Raw genomic sequence first — 17,323 nt, forward strand, 5'->3', positions numbered from 1 at the left:
AACTGGAAAATGGCCTTCTTTTCCCGAGGATTCTCTTGGAAAACTGGAAAATGGGGGGATTTTAATCCAGAATTCCCTTGGAAACCTGGAAAATCCCGTTTTTCCCCCCAGATTCCCTTGGAAAACTGGAAAATCGCTCTTTTAAACTCCAGAATTCCCTTGGAAAACTGGAAAATCCCATTTTTTTTCCCGGATTCCCTTGGAAAATCCCTTTTTTTTTTCCCGGATTCCCTTGGAAAATCCCATTTTTTCCCGGATTCCCCTCGGGTTCGGGCACGGCGGGTCCAGAACCGTCCCCACCCCCCCTCCCCTCCCCCTCCGCCCCAGTTCCGGAGGTGCCGCCGCGCTTTGATCTCGGCGCTCTTGGGGTCGGGCCTGGGGGCTCCCCCCGACCCCAAACCCCACCCGGGTCAGGCCGGGGCTGATCCCACATTTAGGAACAACAACACCACCAAATCCCAAAAATGAGGGGAGAGGGAAAACCAAGAAGGGTTTTCCTCCCTCGGCCCCGGCACGGGGGGGGTGGGGAAAAAGGATCGGGGTGCCACCGAGCCCCCCCCGGCACGTCCCGGGGCAAGGGGGCATCCTGTAGGGTCAGGGGGCATCCTGTAGGGGCAGGGGGAGTCCTGTAGGGGCAGGGGGAGTCCTCTGGGGGCAGGGAGGGCCCTTTGGGATCAGGGAGCGTCCTTTGGGATCAGGGAGCATCTTTAGGGACAGGGAGTGTCCTTTGGGGGCAGGAAGAGTCCTTTGGGATCAAAGAGTGTCCTTTGGGATCAGGGAGCGTCCTTTGGGATCAAAGAGTGTCCTTTGGGGGCAGGGAGAGTCCTTTGGGATCAGGGAGCGTCTCTGGGATCAGAGAGAATCCTTTGGGATCAGGGAGCATCTTTAGGGACAGGGAGAGTCCTTTGGGATCAGGGAGCGTCCTTTAGGGACAGGGAGAGTCCTTTGGGGGCAGGGAGGGTTCTTTGGGATCAGGGAGCGTCCTTTGGGATCAGGGAGTGTCCTTTGGGATCAGGGAGCGTCCTTTGAGGGCAGGGAGCGTCCTTTGGGGGCAGAGAGCATTTTGGGGACAGAGAGAATCCTTTTGGGATCAGGGCACGTCCTTTGGGATCAGGGAGCGCCCCTTGGGGGCAGGGAGCGTCCTTTAGGGCCACGGGGAGTCCTTTGGGATCAGGGAGCATCTTTAGGGACAGGGAGTGTCCTTTGGGGGCAGGGAGAGTCCTTTGGGATCAAAGAGTGTCCTTTGGGATCAGGGAGCGTCCTTTGGGATCAGGGAGTGTCCTTTGGGATCAGGGAGCGTCTTTAGGGACAGGGAGAGTCCTTTGGGGACAGGTAGTGTCCTTTGGGATCAGAGAGAATCCTTTGGGATCAGGGACCCTTTTTAGGGACAGGGAAAGTCCTTTGGGGGTAGGGAGCATCCTTTGGGGACAGGGAGAATCCTTCAGGATCAGGGCACGTCCCTTTGGGATCAGGGAGCGTCCTTTGGGATCAGAGAGAATCCTTTGGGATCAGGGAGCATCTTTAGGGATGGGTAGAGTCCTTTGGGGGCAGGGAGGGTCCTTTGAGGGCAGAGAGCATCTTTAGGGGCAGGGAGTGTCCTCTGGGGTCAGGGAGCATCTTTGGGGACAGGGAGAGTCCTTTGGGGGCAGGGAGGGTTCTTTGGGATCAAGGAGCGTCCTTTGGGGACAGGGAGCGTCTTTAGGGACAGGGAGTGTCCTTTGGGATCAGGGAGCGTCTTTTGGGATCAGGGGAGCATCTTTAGGGACAGGTAGAGTCATTTGAGATCAGGGAGAGTCCTTTGGGATCAGGAAGTGTCTTTTGAGGTCAGGGAGCGCCTTTGGGATCAGGGAGTGTCCTTTGGGGACAGAGAGCATCTTTAGGGACAGAGAGCATCTTTAGGGGCAGGGAGTGTCCTCTGGAGTCAGGAGCATCTTTGGGGGACAGGGAGCGTCCTTTGGGGACAGGGAGAATCCTTTGGATCGGGGAGTGTCCTTTGGGGCAGAAAGCATCCTTTGGGATCAGAGACAGTCCTTTGGACCAGGAAGCGTTCTTTAGGGGCAGGGAGCATCTTTGGGGGCACAGGAGGATCCTTTGGGGGCAGGGACTGTCTTTTTGGGGGCCGGGAGTGTCCTTTGGGGTCAGAGAGTGTCCTTTGGGATCAGGGAGCATCTTTGGGATCAGAGAGCACCCTTTGGGATCAGGGAGCGCCCTTTGGGATCAGGGAGCATCCTTTGGGATCAGGGAGCATCTTTAGGGACAGGAAGTGTCTTTGGGATCAGGGATCAACTTTGGGGACAGGGAGTGTCCTTTGGGATTAGGGAGCATCTTTGGGGACAGGGAGAATCCTTTGGGGTCGGGGAGCGTCCTTTGGGATCAGGAAGCATCCTTTGGGATCAGGAAGCATCCTTTGGGGGCAGAGAGCATCTTAGGGGCAGGGAGAATCCTTTGGGATCAGGGCACGTCCTTTGGGACACCCCTCTCTCTATGGGGCAGTGGGACACCTTTTATGGGGCAGAGCAGGGTCCGGCCCGGTCCTGGGGAAAGCCGCCCCCTCTTGGAACCCCAACTTTCCCTCCGCTCCCAAAAAACCCCGCTCGGGATCAGGTGGAGGCGGAGGGAGCGTCCCGGGGCTGGGACATTCCCCTACGGCCTCAATCCCTCCTTCCCGCGCTCCTGAGGAGGAAAACTTGGCTGCTCCTTCTGGAAGTCCTTCCCAACATTTCCCTCCAAAGCCGCGCTCCCAAAAACCTCGCGGCAGCCGCGGATTCATCAGTGAGCGAGCCCTGCCCTGCCCCGGCCGTGCGGAGGTCGCGATATTCCTCACGATATTCCTCACGATATTCCTGATCCATGAGCTCGGCGCCCCGGCCCCGCAGAGCCCGAGGAGAGCCCGAGGAGAGGCCCGGGGAGAGCCCGGGGGAGAGGCCGGGGAGAGTCCCAAAGAGCCCCGAGGAGAGCCCGGGGAGAGTCCGAGGGGAGCCCGGGGAGAGTCCGGGGAGAGCCCCGAAGAGAGCCCCGAAGAGAGCCCCGAAGAGAGCCCCGAGGAGAGCCCAGGGAAAGCCCGAGGAGAGCCCCGAGGAGAGCCTGAGAAGAGCCCGAGGAGAGTCCGGGAAGAGCCCCAAAGAGCCCCGGAGAGAGTCCGGGGAGAGCCCGAGGCGAGCCCGAGGAGAGCCCGAGGGGAGCCTGGGGAGAGCTCCGAGGAGAGCCCGGGGAGAGCCCCAAAGAACCCCGGGGAGAGCCCCGAGGAGAGCCTGGGGAGAGCTCCGAGGAGAGCCTGGGGAGAGCCCCAAAGAGCCCCGAGGAGAGCCCAGGGAGAATCCGCGGAGAGAGCCCGGGGGAGAACCCCAAAGAGCTCCGGGGAGAGCCCCGAGGAGAGCCCTGGGGAGAGTCCGAGGAGAGGCCGGGGAGAGTCCCGAGGAGAGGCCGGGGAGAGTCCCAAAGAGCCCCGGTGAGAGCCCCGAGGAGGGCCCGGAGAGCCCCGGGGAGAGTCCGAGGAGAGCCCCGAGGAGAGCCCCAAACAGCCCCGGAGAGCCCCGGGAGAGGCCCGGGGAGAGTCCGAGGCGAGCCCGAGGAGAGTCCGGGAAGAGTCCGGGAAGAGCCCCGGCCCAACCCTCGGAGAGCCCCGGTCCCCCAGAGCCCCAGAGAGCCCCGCAGAGCCCCGGAGAGGCCGCGGAGAAGCCGCGGAGAAGCCGCGGTTCACCAGCGGAGCCGGAGCCAGCCAAGCACGAAATGTGCAGCCTCAGATCTCGCGTGTCCCACCAGACGGAGCGGCCGCTAATTAACAGCGAGCGGCTCCTGCGCGCGGCCCGAGCCGCCTGTAATGTGCTGAACTCCCTTTGTGGCGGTGTCACCGCAAATGTTTCTGATAAGGGAAAGCATCCAAGGATCAAAGGCTCTAAAGCTTCTCAATTTCCTCGAGCTGCCTCGACTTTTCCTCACCTACTTCTGCTTTTTCTTGGCCTTGCTTTGGTTTTTTTCATTTCCAGGCCCTTCTCCCCTTTCCCAGCCCCTCCAAGGGGATGCGGCTCCCCGCGAGAAGTTGCAGCCTTTCCCGAGGAGCTCCAGACCCTCCCCGAAGAGTTCCAACCCTCCCCGAGGAGCTCCAAACCCCGTCCAAGGAGCTCCAAACCCCGTCCAAGGAGCTCCAAACCCACTCCGAGGAGCTCCAAACTTCCCCCGAGGAGCTCCAAACCCTCTCCAAGGAGCTCCAAACCCACTCCGAGGAGCTCCAAACCCTCTCCGAGGAGCTCCAAACTTCCCCCCAGGAGCTCCAAACCCTCTCCAAGGAGCTCCAAACTTCCCCCGAGGAGCTCCAAACCCACTCCGAGGAGCTCCAAACCCACTCCGAGGAGCTCCAAACCCACTCCGAGGAGCTCCAAACCCTCCCCAAGGAGTTACAAACCCACCCCGAGAAGCTCCAAACCCTCCCTGAGGAGCTCCAAACCCTCGCTGAGGAGCTCCAAACACCTCCAAGGAGCTCCAAACCCTCCCTGAGGAGTTCCAAACACCTCCAAGGAGCTCCAAATCCTCCCTGAGGAGCTCCAAACCCTCCCCGAGGAGCTCCAAATCCTCCCCGAGGAGCTCCAAACCCTCCCCAAGGAGTTACAAACCCACCCCGAGAAGCTCCAAATCCTCCTTGAGGAGCTCCAAACCCTCCCTGAGGAGCTCCAAACCCTCGCTGAGGAGCTCCAAACACCTCCAAGGAGCTCCAAATCCTCCCTGAGGAGCTCCAAACCCTCCCCGAGGAGCTCCAAATCCTCCCCGAGGAGCTCCAAACCCTCCCCAAGGAGTTACAAACCCACCCCGAGAAGCTCCAAATCCTCCTTGAGGAGCTCCAAACCCTCCCTGAGGAGCTCCAAACCCTCGCTGAGGAGCTCCAAACACCTCCAAGGAGCTCCAAATCCTCCCTGAGGAGCTCCAAACACCTCCAAGGAGCTCCAAACCCTCCCTGAGGAGCTCCAAACACCTCCAAGGAGCTCCAAATCCTCCCTGAGGAGCTCCAAACCCTCCCCGAGAAGCTCCAACACCCCCTGTCCCTCCCGACAGCCCCGAGGGCCGTTCAAGCGCACGGGTCAGTCCTGGACGGTGCTCCCAAAATATCGCCACCATCATCATCCTCATCGTCCTCATCATCCTCATCATCCTCATCACCCTCATCCTCATCATCCTCATCGCCCTCATCACCCTCATCACCCTCATCATCCTCATCGCCCTCATCATCCTCATCATCCTCATCGCCCTCATCATCCTCATCACCCTCATCACCCTCATCACCCTCATCACCTTCATCACCCTCATGATCCTCATCACCCTCATCACCCTCATCACCCTCATCGCCCTCATCACCCTCATCACCCTCGTCATCCTCATCGCCCTCATCATCCTCATCACCCTCATTGCCCTCATCACCCTCATCGCCCTCATCACCCTCATCATCCTCATCACCCTCATCACCCTCATCACCCTCATCATCCTCATCGCCCTCATCACCCTCATCACCCTCATCACCCTCATCACCCTCATCACCCTCATCATCCTCATCACCCTCATCACCCGCGTTCTGCCGTTCAAACCCAGCTCCGCTCGCCCTCCCCCGCGCCCCCCGGCCCCTTCCTTCCCCTGCTGTCCCCAGCTCCGGGTGACAAATGTCTTTATAAACACGCAGTAGTGACACCGAATTCCTTCTGCGGTGCGCTCCCGCCGGGTGCCAGCTCGGGGATGAGCCGGGAATGAGGAGGAGGAGGAGGAGGAAGAGGGAGGAGGAAGAGGTGGAGGGGATTTTTGGGAGGAAGCGGGGGGGGGGGGGGGAGGGGATCCAGCGACCCCCATCGGGAACTCTGCTCCCTGCCAGTGCTGCACCTGCGCTTCCCAGCTCCTTCATTTTCCTGGGATGAGAGGGGAACAGGGGGCCAGGAGCCCCCCAAAACCCCAAATCCAGGGGGGTCTGGCTCCTCCGCCACCCCCTCAGCATCTGCCACTCAGCGCTCCCCTTTCCCACCTCGGATCCCTCCTTCCCCACCTGAGACCCCCTCAGCATCTCCTGACCCCCCCCCCCCCCAAAAAAAAAAACAAAACCCCAGAGTCCAAACCAGGCCGAAGTTCCCATGAAATAACCACAGAATTTATTTAAAAACCCACAAGAAGGCGAATAAAACCCCGCGGGGGGAGAGGAGAGAAAAGCGGCGGCTGAATGAAACGAGCTTTTTTTTTTTCCCTGCCCCCTTCTTTTTAAGAATAACGTCCATAAATACGGAATATCCGCAGAGCCCAGGTCTGCAGAGGGGCCCCGATTTGCCTTTTTTTTCCCCCCCCCTTTTGTGGCAAACGCAATTTCCCCAAAGATCCTTTTGCCCCCAGCCCCCTCACCCCAATGCTCCAGCGAGTCCCTTCCCTCTTTAAGGCCACTGTCATACGTGCCTGAAAATCCATGGAAATTCCCCTGAAAAAATTTGGAAAAAGCTCCTCGTGGGGGTGGTGGGGGGGGGAATTTTGGGGGGGAGGTGGAACGGCGGCGTCGGGGGTGGGGGGGCTGGAAAGGGGAGGTTAATCCGGGTTTAACGCCGTGATGCAGTCGCAGGACCAGGGCTCGGCTGATTGCGTTATCTCTTCCCAACATTTGGGTCTCCCGTATTTCACCCAGCCAAATAGCTGCGAGAAAAAAAGTGCGGATGGAGGCACTCCTGACGCCTCAGGAAAATATGTTATTAATATCTAAATAACTTCCCAATACTGTCTCTAAATCTCCCCTTCGCCACTCCAGATGATGAATTCGTTTGAAGTGTTCTCCCGTCTCATCTCCGCTCTCTCTCTCTCTCCTTTTTTTTTTCCTTTTTTTTTTTTTTTTCCTCCCAGAACCAGGCTTATTTCAAACTGGTAAATATCTAATTCCTTTAACCACGCTGCAGACACGTCTCTCCCCCTCTTTGGCGCACAATTCTCGTTTGGAAAGATCCGCACGGCCGCGGCTCCGCGGGAGAGCGAGACCCCAGCGCGGCCCTGAGCTGCTCCTTGAGATGATTTTGGGTTAAAAGCGGCGTTTTCTGGGGGGGATCTGTTGGTTTCCAGCATCCCCCGGGTCACGCAGTTCCCTCTCAGCCTTCCCTGCCTTGATTCCAACCCTGCCCCCTCTCTCCCGGCCCAATTAGGGCCCAAACCCGGGATTAGGACGAGACCTCCCCGCTTCCTTCCTGCGCGGCTCTATCGCTCCTCCATCTCCACCCCGTCGCCCAAAACCCGCTTCCTACCCGCCCCGGGTCATGAAATCACCTCCAAATTCCACATTAAAACGTCTCCCGTGCACTTCCTCTCCCGTCCCGGGCGAACCCCACCTGCCTCTGATCCCGAGATTTCCCTTCCCACTCCCCGCGCTCCGGGATTTGAACCTTTTCTTCTCCCCCAAAGCAGGGAGATGGCGGGGGGGGGGAGGGAACGACGCCGGGAAAGAGGAAAAGAAAAACCCCCAACCCCAAAGGAGCCCAGGATCACAAACATCTCCCTAAAATCCCCTCACTCCTCCCCGCACAGCCGAACCCCGCTCGCCGCATCCTTAAGTTTGGGGTTTTTCTTCTTTTTTTTTTTGCCAAGCGCCTCGTGTTCGATTATTCTCGTTCATTCCCCTCTCCAACCTTATCTCTCCTCCTCTCTTCTCTCCCCGCCGTCACACTCGATTTAGGCAGGAGTTTATCTTGCAAACATTCGCCGACTTTGTTTATGTAGCCCAGGTTCTGCAGCTACTCGTTCCCAAAAGCCACTGTTTGCCTTTGTAATTGTTATCTGTGTTTATTGTTGTACCTCATTTGTCTCAGCTTTTTTTGTGACATGTAAGCTCCGTGTGTGCTCGCATCCATCCCCCCCCCCCTTCCTCCCTCTCCCTTCTCCCTGCTTTTTTTTTTTCCATAATTTTTTTTTCCCCTCCCTCTTTTCCCTCTCCTCTCTCGGCCTGAAATATGCACGGAATAACTCAGCCTAAAGCCAATGAATTGCTTGACACCTCCCTATCTCTTTCCTGCCCCCCATTATTAGAGCTGATCCCGCTCGCAACACTCACAAATCCCGCCTGGGCTCTGTTTGATTAGATTGCCAACCTTTGGTAATCCCTTGATTTGATGAAGTGGCTGCTCCCGGTTCCCCCCGTCCCGGCCCCCCCCATCGCGCTTCTAAACACACATTTACAGAGGAGCCGCTTGTTGGTTTTTAAACCCACGCCGATTGTTTGCTGATCAATCGGCCCCGCCAGCGCCGCTTCCCTCCGCTCCTCGCTCCCGCCGTGGGGAACAAAGCCCCTTCCCAGCTTTTTTTGGGGGGGTGTCCCCCTCTTTGTCCCCCCCTTCTCCCTCCCCGAGCTCCGTCAAATCGGGCAGGACCTTCCAAAGTCTCCCCGCGGCTCCCCAAAAACGCGGCTGCTCCCGGGTGGAATTGTCCTTTGCCCCCCCCCAAACGCTGGTCTCACCTTCCCCCACTTCCAAGGAACCCCAGTCCCGCCGCTCTTCCCCAAAATCTGCCGGGGCACAAGCTCGGGGGTGGAGGGGGACGCACGAAGCGGAGTGCGGAGGTGCGGGGCAGGGCGGAGAATTCCCTAAAAATCCGCTTTTCCACCCCAAATCCGCAACCGAGCCGGGGGTCCCTGCGAGCATCCCGCGGGGCTCCGGGGGGGGAGGGGGCAGCTGCGGCCCGGGGGTGACACGGTCGGGGTGGGGGTGACCCTCCCGAGGTGGGGGTGACCCCCGAGCTTCCCCTCCAGCAGCGCCATCCCCAGACCCCCCCTCCCCCCCAATTAATTGGCCGCAATTAATTCCCCCTCCCCATCAAGCCCCCCGAGCGGCGCCCCCCCCAAAATTTGGGGGTGCCCAAATTCCCACCCCCTGCACCTCCCAGCGAGGGGGAGAGCGGCGCGTCCCCCTCCCCGCCGGCCCTAATAAATAACAACAACCCCAAATAATAATAATAATAGTAATAATAATAATAATAATAACAACAACAACAGCAACAACAACAACTCGCTCTTAACAAGGATATCTCTATTAAATAAATAAATAAATAAATATTAAAAAAAAAAAAAAAAAAAGAAACCCAAAGTGAAGCCTCATGAATATCCGCCCAGGGCTAGCTGGAGTGAGCCGTTTAAAGATGAAAGTGCAAAGAAATAAAGGCTCAATTTAATCTGCCTTAAAACCCTTCAACTTAACGTTTGTGCTGGGAACTCAGAGAGTGAGTACTGATTGGGGATAAATACATTTCTTAGCATGCCTTGGAGCTATTACACCCTTCTCCAACACAGCTCCCTATTCAACAGCCACAGTTTTCATTACCAGCTCTAATAAGTCTTAACATTATTAAATGCCAAGCAGACGATAGAAAGAAACAGGCGCAGGGTGGAAGCTTTCTTTCCCACTTAAAAAGAGAGAGCATTTAGGGCTGTCTTCCCCCGGCTCCCCGCGAGGAGAACCCGCCACGGAGCGTTTGGCAGCAGCGGAAAGGAAAAAAAAATTAAAAAAAAAAAACTTAAAAAAAAAAAAAAGAAGAAGAAGAAGAAAAAAAGAGAGATTTAAAAAAAAAAAAAAAGCCAAAATAAAGTTTTTTTCCTCCTTCCCCCCCCCCCCCCCCCCCCCTCCCTCCGCAGCTCTCGGAGGGAGAATTCGCTTGGAGACGCGGAAATTGATAAAAAATCATCCCTCTCCCCCCGCCGCCCTCCGGCCGCGCGAGGATGGGTTTGTTTTAGCGGGGAATAAAATTTGGGTGGAGGGGGCAAAGAGCTCCGCAGAGGTTTTAGTTGTGGGGTGCAAAATCGCGTCGTGTCCGAGCAGAAATCGCGGCTTTTCCAAGCACAAACTGCGGGGTTGGGTTTTTCTCCAAGCACAAACTGCGGGGTTGGGTTTTTCTTCCAAGCACAAACTGCGGGGTTGGGTTTTTCTCCAAGCACAAACTGCGGGGTTGGGTTTTTCTCCAAGCACAAACTGCGGGGTTGGGTTTTTTTTCCAAGCACAAACTGCGGGGTTGGGTTTTTTTTCCAAGCACAAACTGCGGGGTTGGGTTTTTTTTCCAAGCACAAACTGCGGGGTTGGGTTCTTTTTTTTTTTCCTCCGAGCAGAATTCGCGGCGTTTCCCAGCGCGCAGCCGCCGCCCGCCAGTGTTTTACAAGCGGGATCATCAATTATCTTAATTGGGGCCATTAAAACTTTCCCAGGCGTTAAAACCCGCCCGGGCGGCGGGAAATTTGGAATTTCGGACGCTTCTTTTGCAGCCGCGGCTTTGGAGATGCGCAGAGCCCGCCCCGCACCCCAAAAACCCCCGAATTCAAGTGGGGTTTTTTTGGGGGGGGATTTCTCCGCACTCGGCGCAGCCGGGGCGCGACCATAAAAAAAAAAAAAAAAGGGAATTGCTGATAAATTGGGATTTCTCTGCGGGGCTGGGAGAGGCGGATTCTGCGCGCTCCGAGGGAGCGCGGCGCTCCACAGGCTCCGGCAATGGGGAATTTGCCCAAATTAGCCCCCTTTCATCCCGGAATGGGGGCTCGTGTTTGATTTGTCCGCGGCCTCACCCATGAAGGGAGAAGGGAGCGTTTTGTTTTGCCTCTTGACACGCACTTTCTGCGTGGTAATCAGGGATAAAAAGCTCCCAGCTCCTGCATTCTGATTTTTTTTTAAATTCTTTTTTGGGTTTTGTTTTGTTTGTGTGGGTTCTTTTTGGGGGGTGGCGATGAAAACGCGCGCGGGGACGGCGAAAAAAGAAAATAAAAACAACACCTCACCAACCTACGCTTTCAAAAATAAAGATATTTTCCCCAGCGGCCACGCTGGCTCGAAACTCAATTTAAACAACACCCCCCGCCATCAAAATCTCCTTTCCCCCCACTTTAATAAAACCTAAAAACACCCCGAAAAGCGAGCGGGGGGAGCTCCTGGCCCACACAATGGCCCCGATTTGCAAATGAGCATCGCCCCCCTCTCCAAATCACAGCAACATTTTGCAGCGTCCAACGGCTCTGCCTTTCTGCAGCAGCCGCTCCGATAATATTACAAAACTATCTAACAGCAGGGAGTTTTGAATAATTTATCTCCCTTTCTTCCCCTCCTCGGCCCTTTGTCCAAAAGTTTTTCTCCTCCTCGCGGAATTTTGAATGAGAATGGACGCGCCCTCCCTCCCCCATCCCTTTACTCCGTTTTTAAGGCAGCCTCGGGTTTTTCCCCCTTTCCCCCCCCCCTTTCTTTTTTTTCCCCTTTTTTCTTTCTTTTTTCTTCCCTATTTTCTTTCTTTTCTTTTTTTTTTACTTTCTTTTTTTTCCTTTCCTTTTTTTCTTTCCTTTTTATTTTTCTTTCTTTTTTTTTCTTTCCTTTTTTTTTTCTTTCCTTTTTTTTTTTTTTCCTTTTTTTTTTCCCCCCCTCCGCTGTTTGCTTTTGTGGGCAGGAATCTTTTCCTTAAAAAGCTTCAATAGACTCGAAGGTCTTTGTAAGTGAAGTTCATCTTCAAGGTTGGGAAAAGAGGAGGGGGGGGGGAAAAAAAAGGTGGGGGGATCGGATCCTTTAAAAAAAGGAAAAAATAATAAAAAATAAACCCCGTTTTGTGCACCTTCATTTCCAACTGATGGGAGCACGGGGGAGCCTTTTCTGCCCCAAAATTCCCCCCACGCCACCATTGCCCCGCCTTGTCCCAAACTGGGGGGGAAACTTGGGAGCGACGGGGAAAGTTTGGAAGCGATTCCCACACCGGGATTGGGGGAAAACCCCGCTCACCCCCCACAGCGGCGATGCCACAAATCCCCCAAAATTCCAACTCCGGCTCAACCCCAGCAGGCCCAGCCCGTCCTCGCTTTGCACCAATTCGGGAGAAAACCGGCAAATCCCAATTTCCCGCTGCCCGAGACTCCCAAAACCGCCCGTTTTCCCCCCCAAAAAGGCGCCGGGCTCCGCCACAAGGAGCTCATTTTGTGCCCAAACCCAGCGGCTCCTCCTCCCGCGGCTCAAAGTTTCCCGTTTTTCCAAGCGCCTTCACTGACAAATCTCATGGATGCTCCCGCAAAATTCCACCTGGTTTTTTGGGGGAAGGGGAATCACGGCGCTGCCCGCACTCAAATCCCACCCCCGCCGCAGCTCCTCACCCCCAACCCCGCATCCACAGCCGCGAAAAGTTGGATTCTTCGGCAGAAAACGCCGGATTTGGGAGGTGATAACACAACCCCGCCAGCGGCCTGGCTCGGAGCCTTCCGCCAACACCCGCGAGGCTTTTCCCTGGATAATTTTCCCTGGATGATTTCCCCCGGATAACTCGGGGGTGCAGCCCCGCTCCGGGGACCCCTCCCCATCCCCCCCGTGTCCCCTCGGTGCCTCGCGGCGCTCGCGGCTCCCGTCCCTAATTGATATTGATCGGCGCCATCGGTCACCTGTCAGCCCCGGTTCCAGGGGACCACTTAGGCGGCGGCAGCGAAATCTGTTTAACAAATTCATTTACGGCCTCCGAGGCGCCTCTCCCACCCCCCCCCCCCCACCACCCACCCCCCCTTCTCCAGCCATTCCCGGCCCTTTTTATGGATAATTGATCCCGAGCAAAGCACCGACAACTCTCCCTCCTCCTGGGAACGCCGCCGGCCCCGCTCCCCTCTGCGCGTCCAGCGGGGATTTTTCTTTTTGGGGTGGGGAAGGGGGGAATCCAAACGCAGCGGTTCTGGAGCCATCCCGTGGCCCCGATGTCCCCCCCGCGGCGCGGCGCGGGCACACGCGGTACCTTTGTCGCCCAGGATGCCGTCGATGCTGTGCTTGGCCTTCTTGTCGCCGTCCTCCTCCTTCTTGTCGCAGTCCTCGTCTTCCTCTTTCTTCCCGAATTTGATGCGGAGCACGCGGCTAATCGAACTCACTAAACCTCGGACAGTCAAAGGCAGAAAGGCGAGTATAAGCTGCCTGGGAAGAGTGGGAATGCCGCGGGGCAGGAGGAGGCCTTGTGTCCCCTTTTCCCATGGGAATGCACCTGTCGGCACCGCCCGAAGAGTTCCCCAAATTGCCAAAGTGGGACCCCGCCGCTCGCCGTCCCCACGGCCCGAGCAGCACCGGGATGTGCCCGACACCGGCACTGGCAGCGTCCCCAGGGGCACCACCTGCTCCGGGACCGGGAAAAGTCCCCAAAATTCCCAAATTTCTCCCCAGCTCCCCATGGGAAGCACAGCCGGGATGGAGCTCCGGGCCTGTTCTCACCCCACAGAGAAGGCGCAGCCGCCCCAAAACCCACAGGGACCTCACAGCGAAGCCCTGCAGAGCCCCACCAGACCCCAGGCACATCCCTGAAGGCTAAAATTTGGGATCCAGCCTCGCTTCCCATGGGCAGTCGGGATCTCTGGCTGTGAGGTCGGGATCCCATCGCTGCGCAGCCCCCGCCACCGAGCAAATCCCAGCGGGACCGACCGGGCTCCCCTTTCCCCCTGGATTTGGGGGGCTCCTCTGGGGCTCTCCCCCTGCCCCAGCATCCCCCCGGCTTTCCAGGGAGCTGGAAAAAGTTGGGAAAAGGGGTTGGCTTGTGTTTGTTTTTCCAGCAGCCAGGGCACAAATCCCCCCTCCTATCCTAGGTTTTTCTTGGGATGATTTTCCCCCCTCCATCAAAGCAGAGACCAGGAGGGTTGGGAACGTCTGGAAAACCTTTCCCGTGGGATAAACATTCCCACGGGATTCGGGGGGGTTGGGGGCGGTGTGGCCAAGCTGCCTTCTCACCTGAGGGCACCGTGCTGCGGTCGCAGTGCCCGTCCTTCAGCAGCCGGTCCCGGATCTCCCAGCTGAACATCCCGGGGTTCTCCCGCTTGTATTCCTCGATTTTCTTCTCCACGTCGGGAGTCGCGACCTGCTTTTGTGACCAAGGGGCGCCGGAGGTGTCCCCGAGGGTGCGGAGAGAGGGGAAGGGAGAGGAGGGAAAAAGCGCTTTTAATTCAAAAGAAGCGCTGAGCAGCGCAGCTCGGCCCTGGCTGCTGGGTTTGGGGTGGAAAATGGGCATTGGGAAGGGGGGAAAGGGGAAATAAAGCTGGGAAAAGGCCGAATGTTGGCCGTCCTGAAAGTGGAGTCTCTGAGGGCCGGGAGAGCGGGCAGGGTGGGATCACCCGGAGCTCCAGGGGACGCTTTTTGGGGTGTTTCTGAGCAGCTCTTCCCAAAACATCCCCGAATTCCCCGCTCCCCGCACCCGCGGGGCCCGACGGAATCGCTCCAACGCGATCGCGCCACTTGTTGCGCGTGGAAGCGACCCAAAAAAACCCCCTCTTTCATTCATTCATCGCCTTCAACTTTCTCCCCATCAGAGGCCGAAAAACGCAGGTTTATTAAAACCCCTTTTCCCCGAAAATAATAATAATAAAAAAGCTTGGAAAACTCGCGCTGCACCCACCCTCACCCCCCCCCCCAAAAAAAAAAAAACCCCACCCGATGGCATTTTGGGACGAAAGGAAGGCGGCTCCGCGCGGTGCCCGCAGCGCACTCACCCTGGGCTTGCTGCCGCCGATGGCCCCGGGCCGGATGGATCCCGTCTCCTGGTACCGGCACAGGATTTTGGAAACGCAGCCGTGGGAGACGCGGAGCTGCCGGGAGATCACGCAGGGCCGGATGCCGTGGTGCGCCATCTCCACGATCTTGTGGCGGATGTGGTTGGGCAGCGGGCGCCCGTTGATAAAAACCCCTCCGAGCTGATTCACCCTGCCCTGGCCCAGCGGGGTGGACACTGCGAGGGAGAGATGGGGGGGAAAAACCCGATCCCAAAAAAAAAAACCAAATCAGAAAAAAAAAAAACAAAACGGGGAAAAGTTAAAATTGGAGGAAAAAATCCAGCGGAACGCGGCGCGTCCTTCCCCGCACCTCCCGCTTTTCTCCTGGGATTTAGGGGTTTAAAAGAAGGGGAAAGATCTCGCCCGTGTCCTGCGCTCCGTGTTTCTCCCGGTGTTTATCCCGGTGTTTACCCTGCTGTTTATCCCGGTGTTTCATCCCGGTACCACACCGGAGACTTTCCCCATGGAAAGTGGGAAAATAAAAATCGCCCCCCGAGCCGCTCGCCCATTCCCGAGACACCCCCTGTGTGCCCATCCCTGGAAATGTGTCCGGATTTAGGGTTTCGCACCTTTGTTTCAAATCACAGCCGGCGCTTTAAACGCGACAAGACCCAAACCCGCGCGACAAAACCCTCCCAAAACTTCCCGTTTCTCCCCCCAAAAAACCTCCCTCCGCTTCTCGCCTCGATTTACGGAGCTCTGCTTTCAAACAAACTTTCGGGAATCACCTCTGAAACACCCTCGGGGGGGATTTTGGGGTGGTTTTGAGGGTTTTTTTTGTGGGTTCGGGGGTTTTTTTGTGGGTTCGGGGGGGTTTCACCCCGCGGCCGCTTCGCCGCCGCCTCTCCCGGGCTCGGGGGCAGCGGCGGCTCCTTCGCCCCCTCCGCAATTTCTCGAATATCTCGCGCTGTAAATCTTGTAGATTAACCCGATTTCACAGGCTGGAAATTAAAGCGAAAAGGAGGGGAGGAAGGACGGGAGGGGGGCAGAACTCAGCTGGGCAATTTGCGCCAGGCTGGAGGGGAGAGGGGGGGTGGAATTTATTTATTTTTTAATTTTTTTTCTCTTCCCCCCCCCCTTTTTTTTATTATTATTATTTTTTTTATTCCCTTCTCGCTACAAAGAAAAGTCGATTCCAGAAACCGCCTGGCGATTTAGCCAGAATCATGCACCGCTAATTCCGAGTCACTTTGGCCGGCGCTCCCTGGATGTATCATTATCGACAGATAACACTCGAGTGGCCAATTTTACATTCAAGAGCCGCTAAAAGCGCCGGCCGCTCTCTCCTTTCATTATTCCCAGTCATGTTGTGCAAATATTGTTGTAATCCTTTGATCCTTTCCCTTGCCGTCTGTTTTACTTCATTTGCTACAGAAAAGCACTTGAGCAAATCCCCGCGCCCTGTGTGTTTTGCAGCCTGCGTGGTTTTCCGCAGGTTTGGGATTCGCCACTTGAGCACGGGCGGGATGAAATTTTCCCCGCTTTAATCAATGCGGCCAGAGGGGTCCCGCTCGAAATTTGCCTTTTTTTTTCTTTTCTTTTTCCAATTTTTTTTTAATTTTTTTTTTTTTTTTAGGGGAGTGCGTGTGCCTGGCAATAATCACTCCCCTCGTGACAAAGGCACGGCGGAGGGAGGCGCGGGTGACACTCGGCGAGGTGACAGCTCCCAAGTCCCCGCTCCGCCAGCCGCAGCCAAGGACATCCCGGCTTCCCGCTGCTCCTGGAACACCCCCGGCGAAAGGTTTTTATTCCTATCCCCCCCCCCTCCCCTCCATAAGTTAAACCCCATCAATTTGGTTGTTTTCCCCCGCCTTGACGCGGAGGTGAAATTGTCGGGACGTTAAAAAACCAACCCCTCAAAAAAAAAAAAACAACCCAAAACCCCCTCCCAAAAAAAAAAAAAAACAACCAAACCCCAAAGCGGGAGAAGCTGCCCCAAAAATCCCGCGGGATACCCGGGAACACTCGAAACGCGGGCGAACAGCGAGGCAAATCCCGGGAATACGCAGCGGGAAGGGGCTGGGTGGGGGGATGAGGAGTCGGACGCTGCTGTGGGGAACCCCCCAGGAGCGGAGCTCAGCCGCACCCCCGCCCGAAGGGGCCCCCCCCGGGTAATTCCAGAGGGATGGAGCGGCGCTTTTCCCTTCTCCAGACCTACCTTCCAGCGGGAAGCCGGTGCGGGGATAGTTCTGCCCCGGCGCCGGGCGCATCATCCGCGGCACCGTCCCGGGCAGCGCTGCCATGGTCGGGGAGGGGTCGCGGCGGCCGAGAGAGAACCGGGGGTGGGGGGGACACCCCTGGGCCCCGGGAGAACCGGGAGAGAACCGGGGCGAGGCTGCGGGGCCGCCTCTCCACGGAGCCGCGGCGATCCCAACCTTCCCAGCCCTTCCAGCGGCTGCAAAACAAGGGAGAAATGTGGGCTCCGAGGGCGAAAAAAGAGGGTAATGACGGCAAGAATCGCCAAAAACAACCCCCCAAAAAATCAAAATGCCGAATAAAAAGGGGTGAGGAGAGAGACGGGGCGGGGGGGGGGGGGGGGGGGAATCACCCACCAGAAATTCCCGGGAAAGTTTTGGGGGCTGCGTCCCGAGCGGCCGCTCCGCTGGAATGTCACCCGGGAAGAGCAAGGCGCAGCCAAAGTTGCCTGGGAGCTGGGCTGGGCTTAGGGCTGGCTTAGGGCTGGCTTAGGGCTGGCGGGGGGCAGAGCGTGGGGGGAGCCGCGGCCCCCCGGATTCGCTCGGTGCGCTGCGGGTTTTGCTCCTCGCGGCGCGGTTGTGGCGCTGGAGGGATGGAGGAGGAGGAGGAGGAGGAGGAGGG

General features: G+C 57.3%; 1 protein-coding gene across 2 annotated transcripts in view; it reads right to left on the reverse strand.

The window, feature by feature from the left end:
* PAX7 (paired box 7) overlaps positions 1-16,880 on the reverse strand; it is a 106,652-nt gene extending 89,772 nt beyond the window's left edge. The window contains exons 1-4 of one of the 2 annotated variants that reach the window (XM_048326702.1): positions 16,665-16,880; positions 14,447-14,682; positions 13,692-13,818; positions 12,718-12,846 (exon numbers count right to left, since the gene is read on the reverse strand). In XM_048326702.1, coding sequence (XP_048182659.1) covers positions 12,718-12,846; positions 13,692-13,818; positions 14,447-14,682; positions 16,665-16,749 — 577 coding nt within the window. In that variant the 5' untranslated portion in view covers positions 16,750-16,880. Of the gene's footprint in view, positions 1-12,717; positions 12,847-13,691; positions 13,822-14,446; positions 14,683-16,664 lie in introns of both variants that reach the window. The other variant, XM_048326701.1, reaches the window with a different exon arrangement.
* Between the last annotated feature and the right edge of the window lie 443 nt (positions 16,881-17,323).

This window comes from Corvus hawaiiensis, chromosome 22, assembly GCF_020740725.1.
Source record: "Corvus hawaiiensis isolate bCorHaw1 chromosome 22, bCorHaw1.pri.cur, whole genome shotgun sequence".
Lineage (NCBI taxonomy): Eukaryota > Metazoa > Chordata > Aves > Passeriformes > Corvidae > Corvus > Corvus hawaiiensis.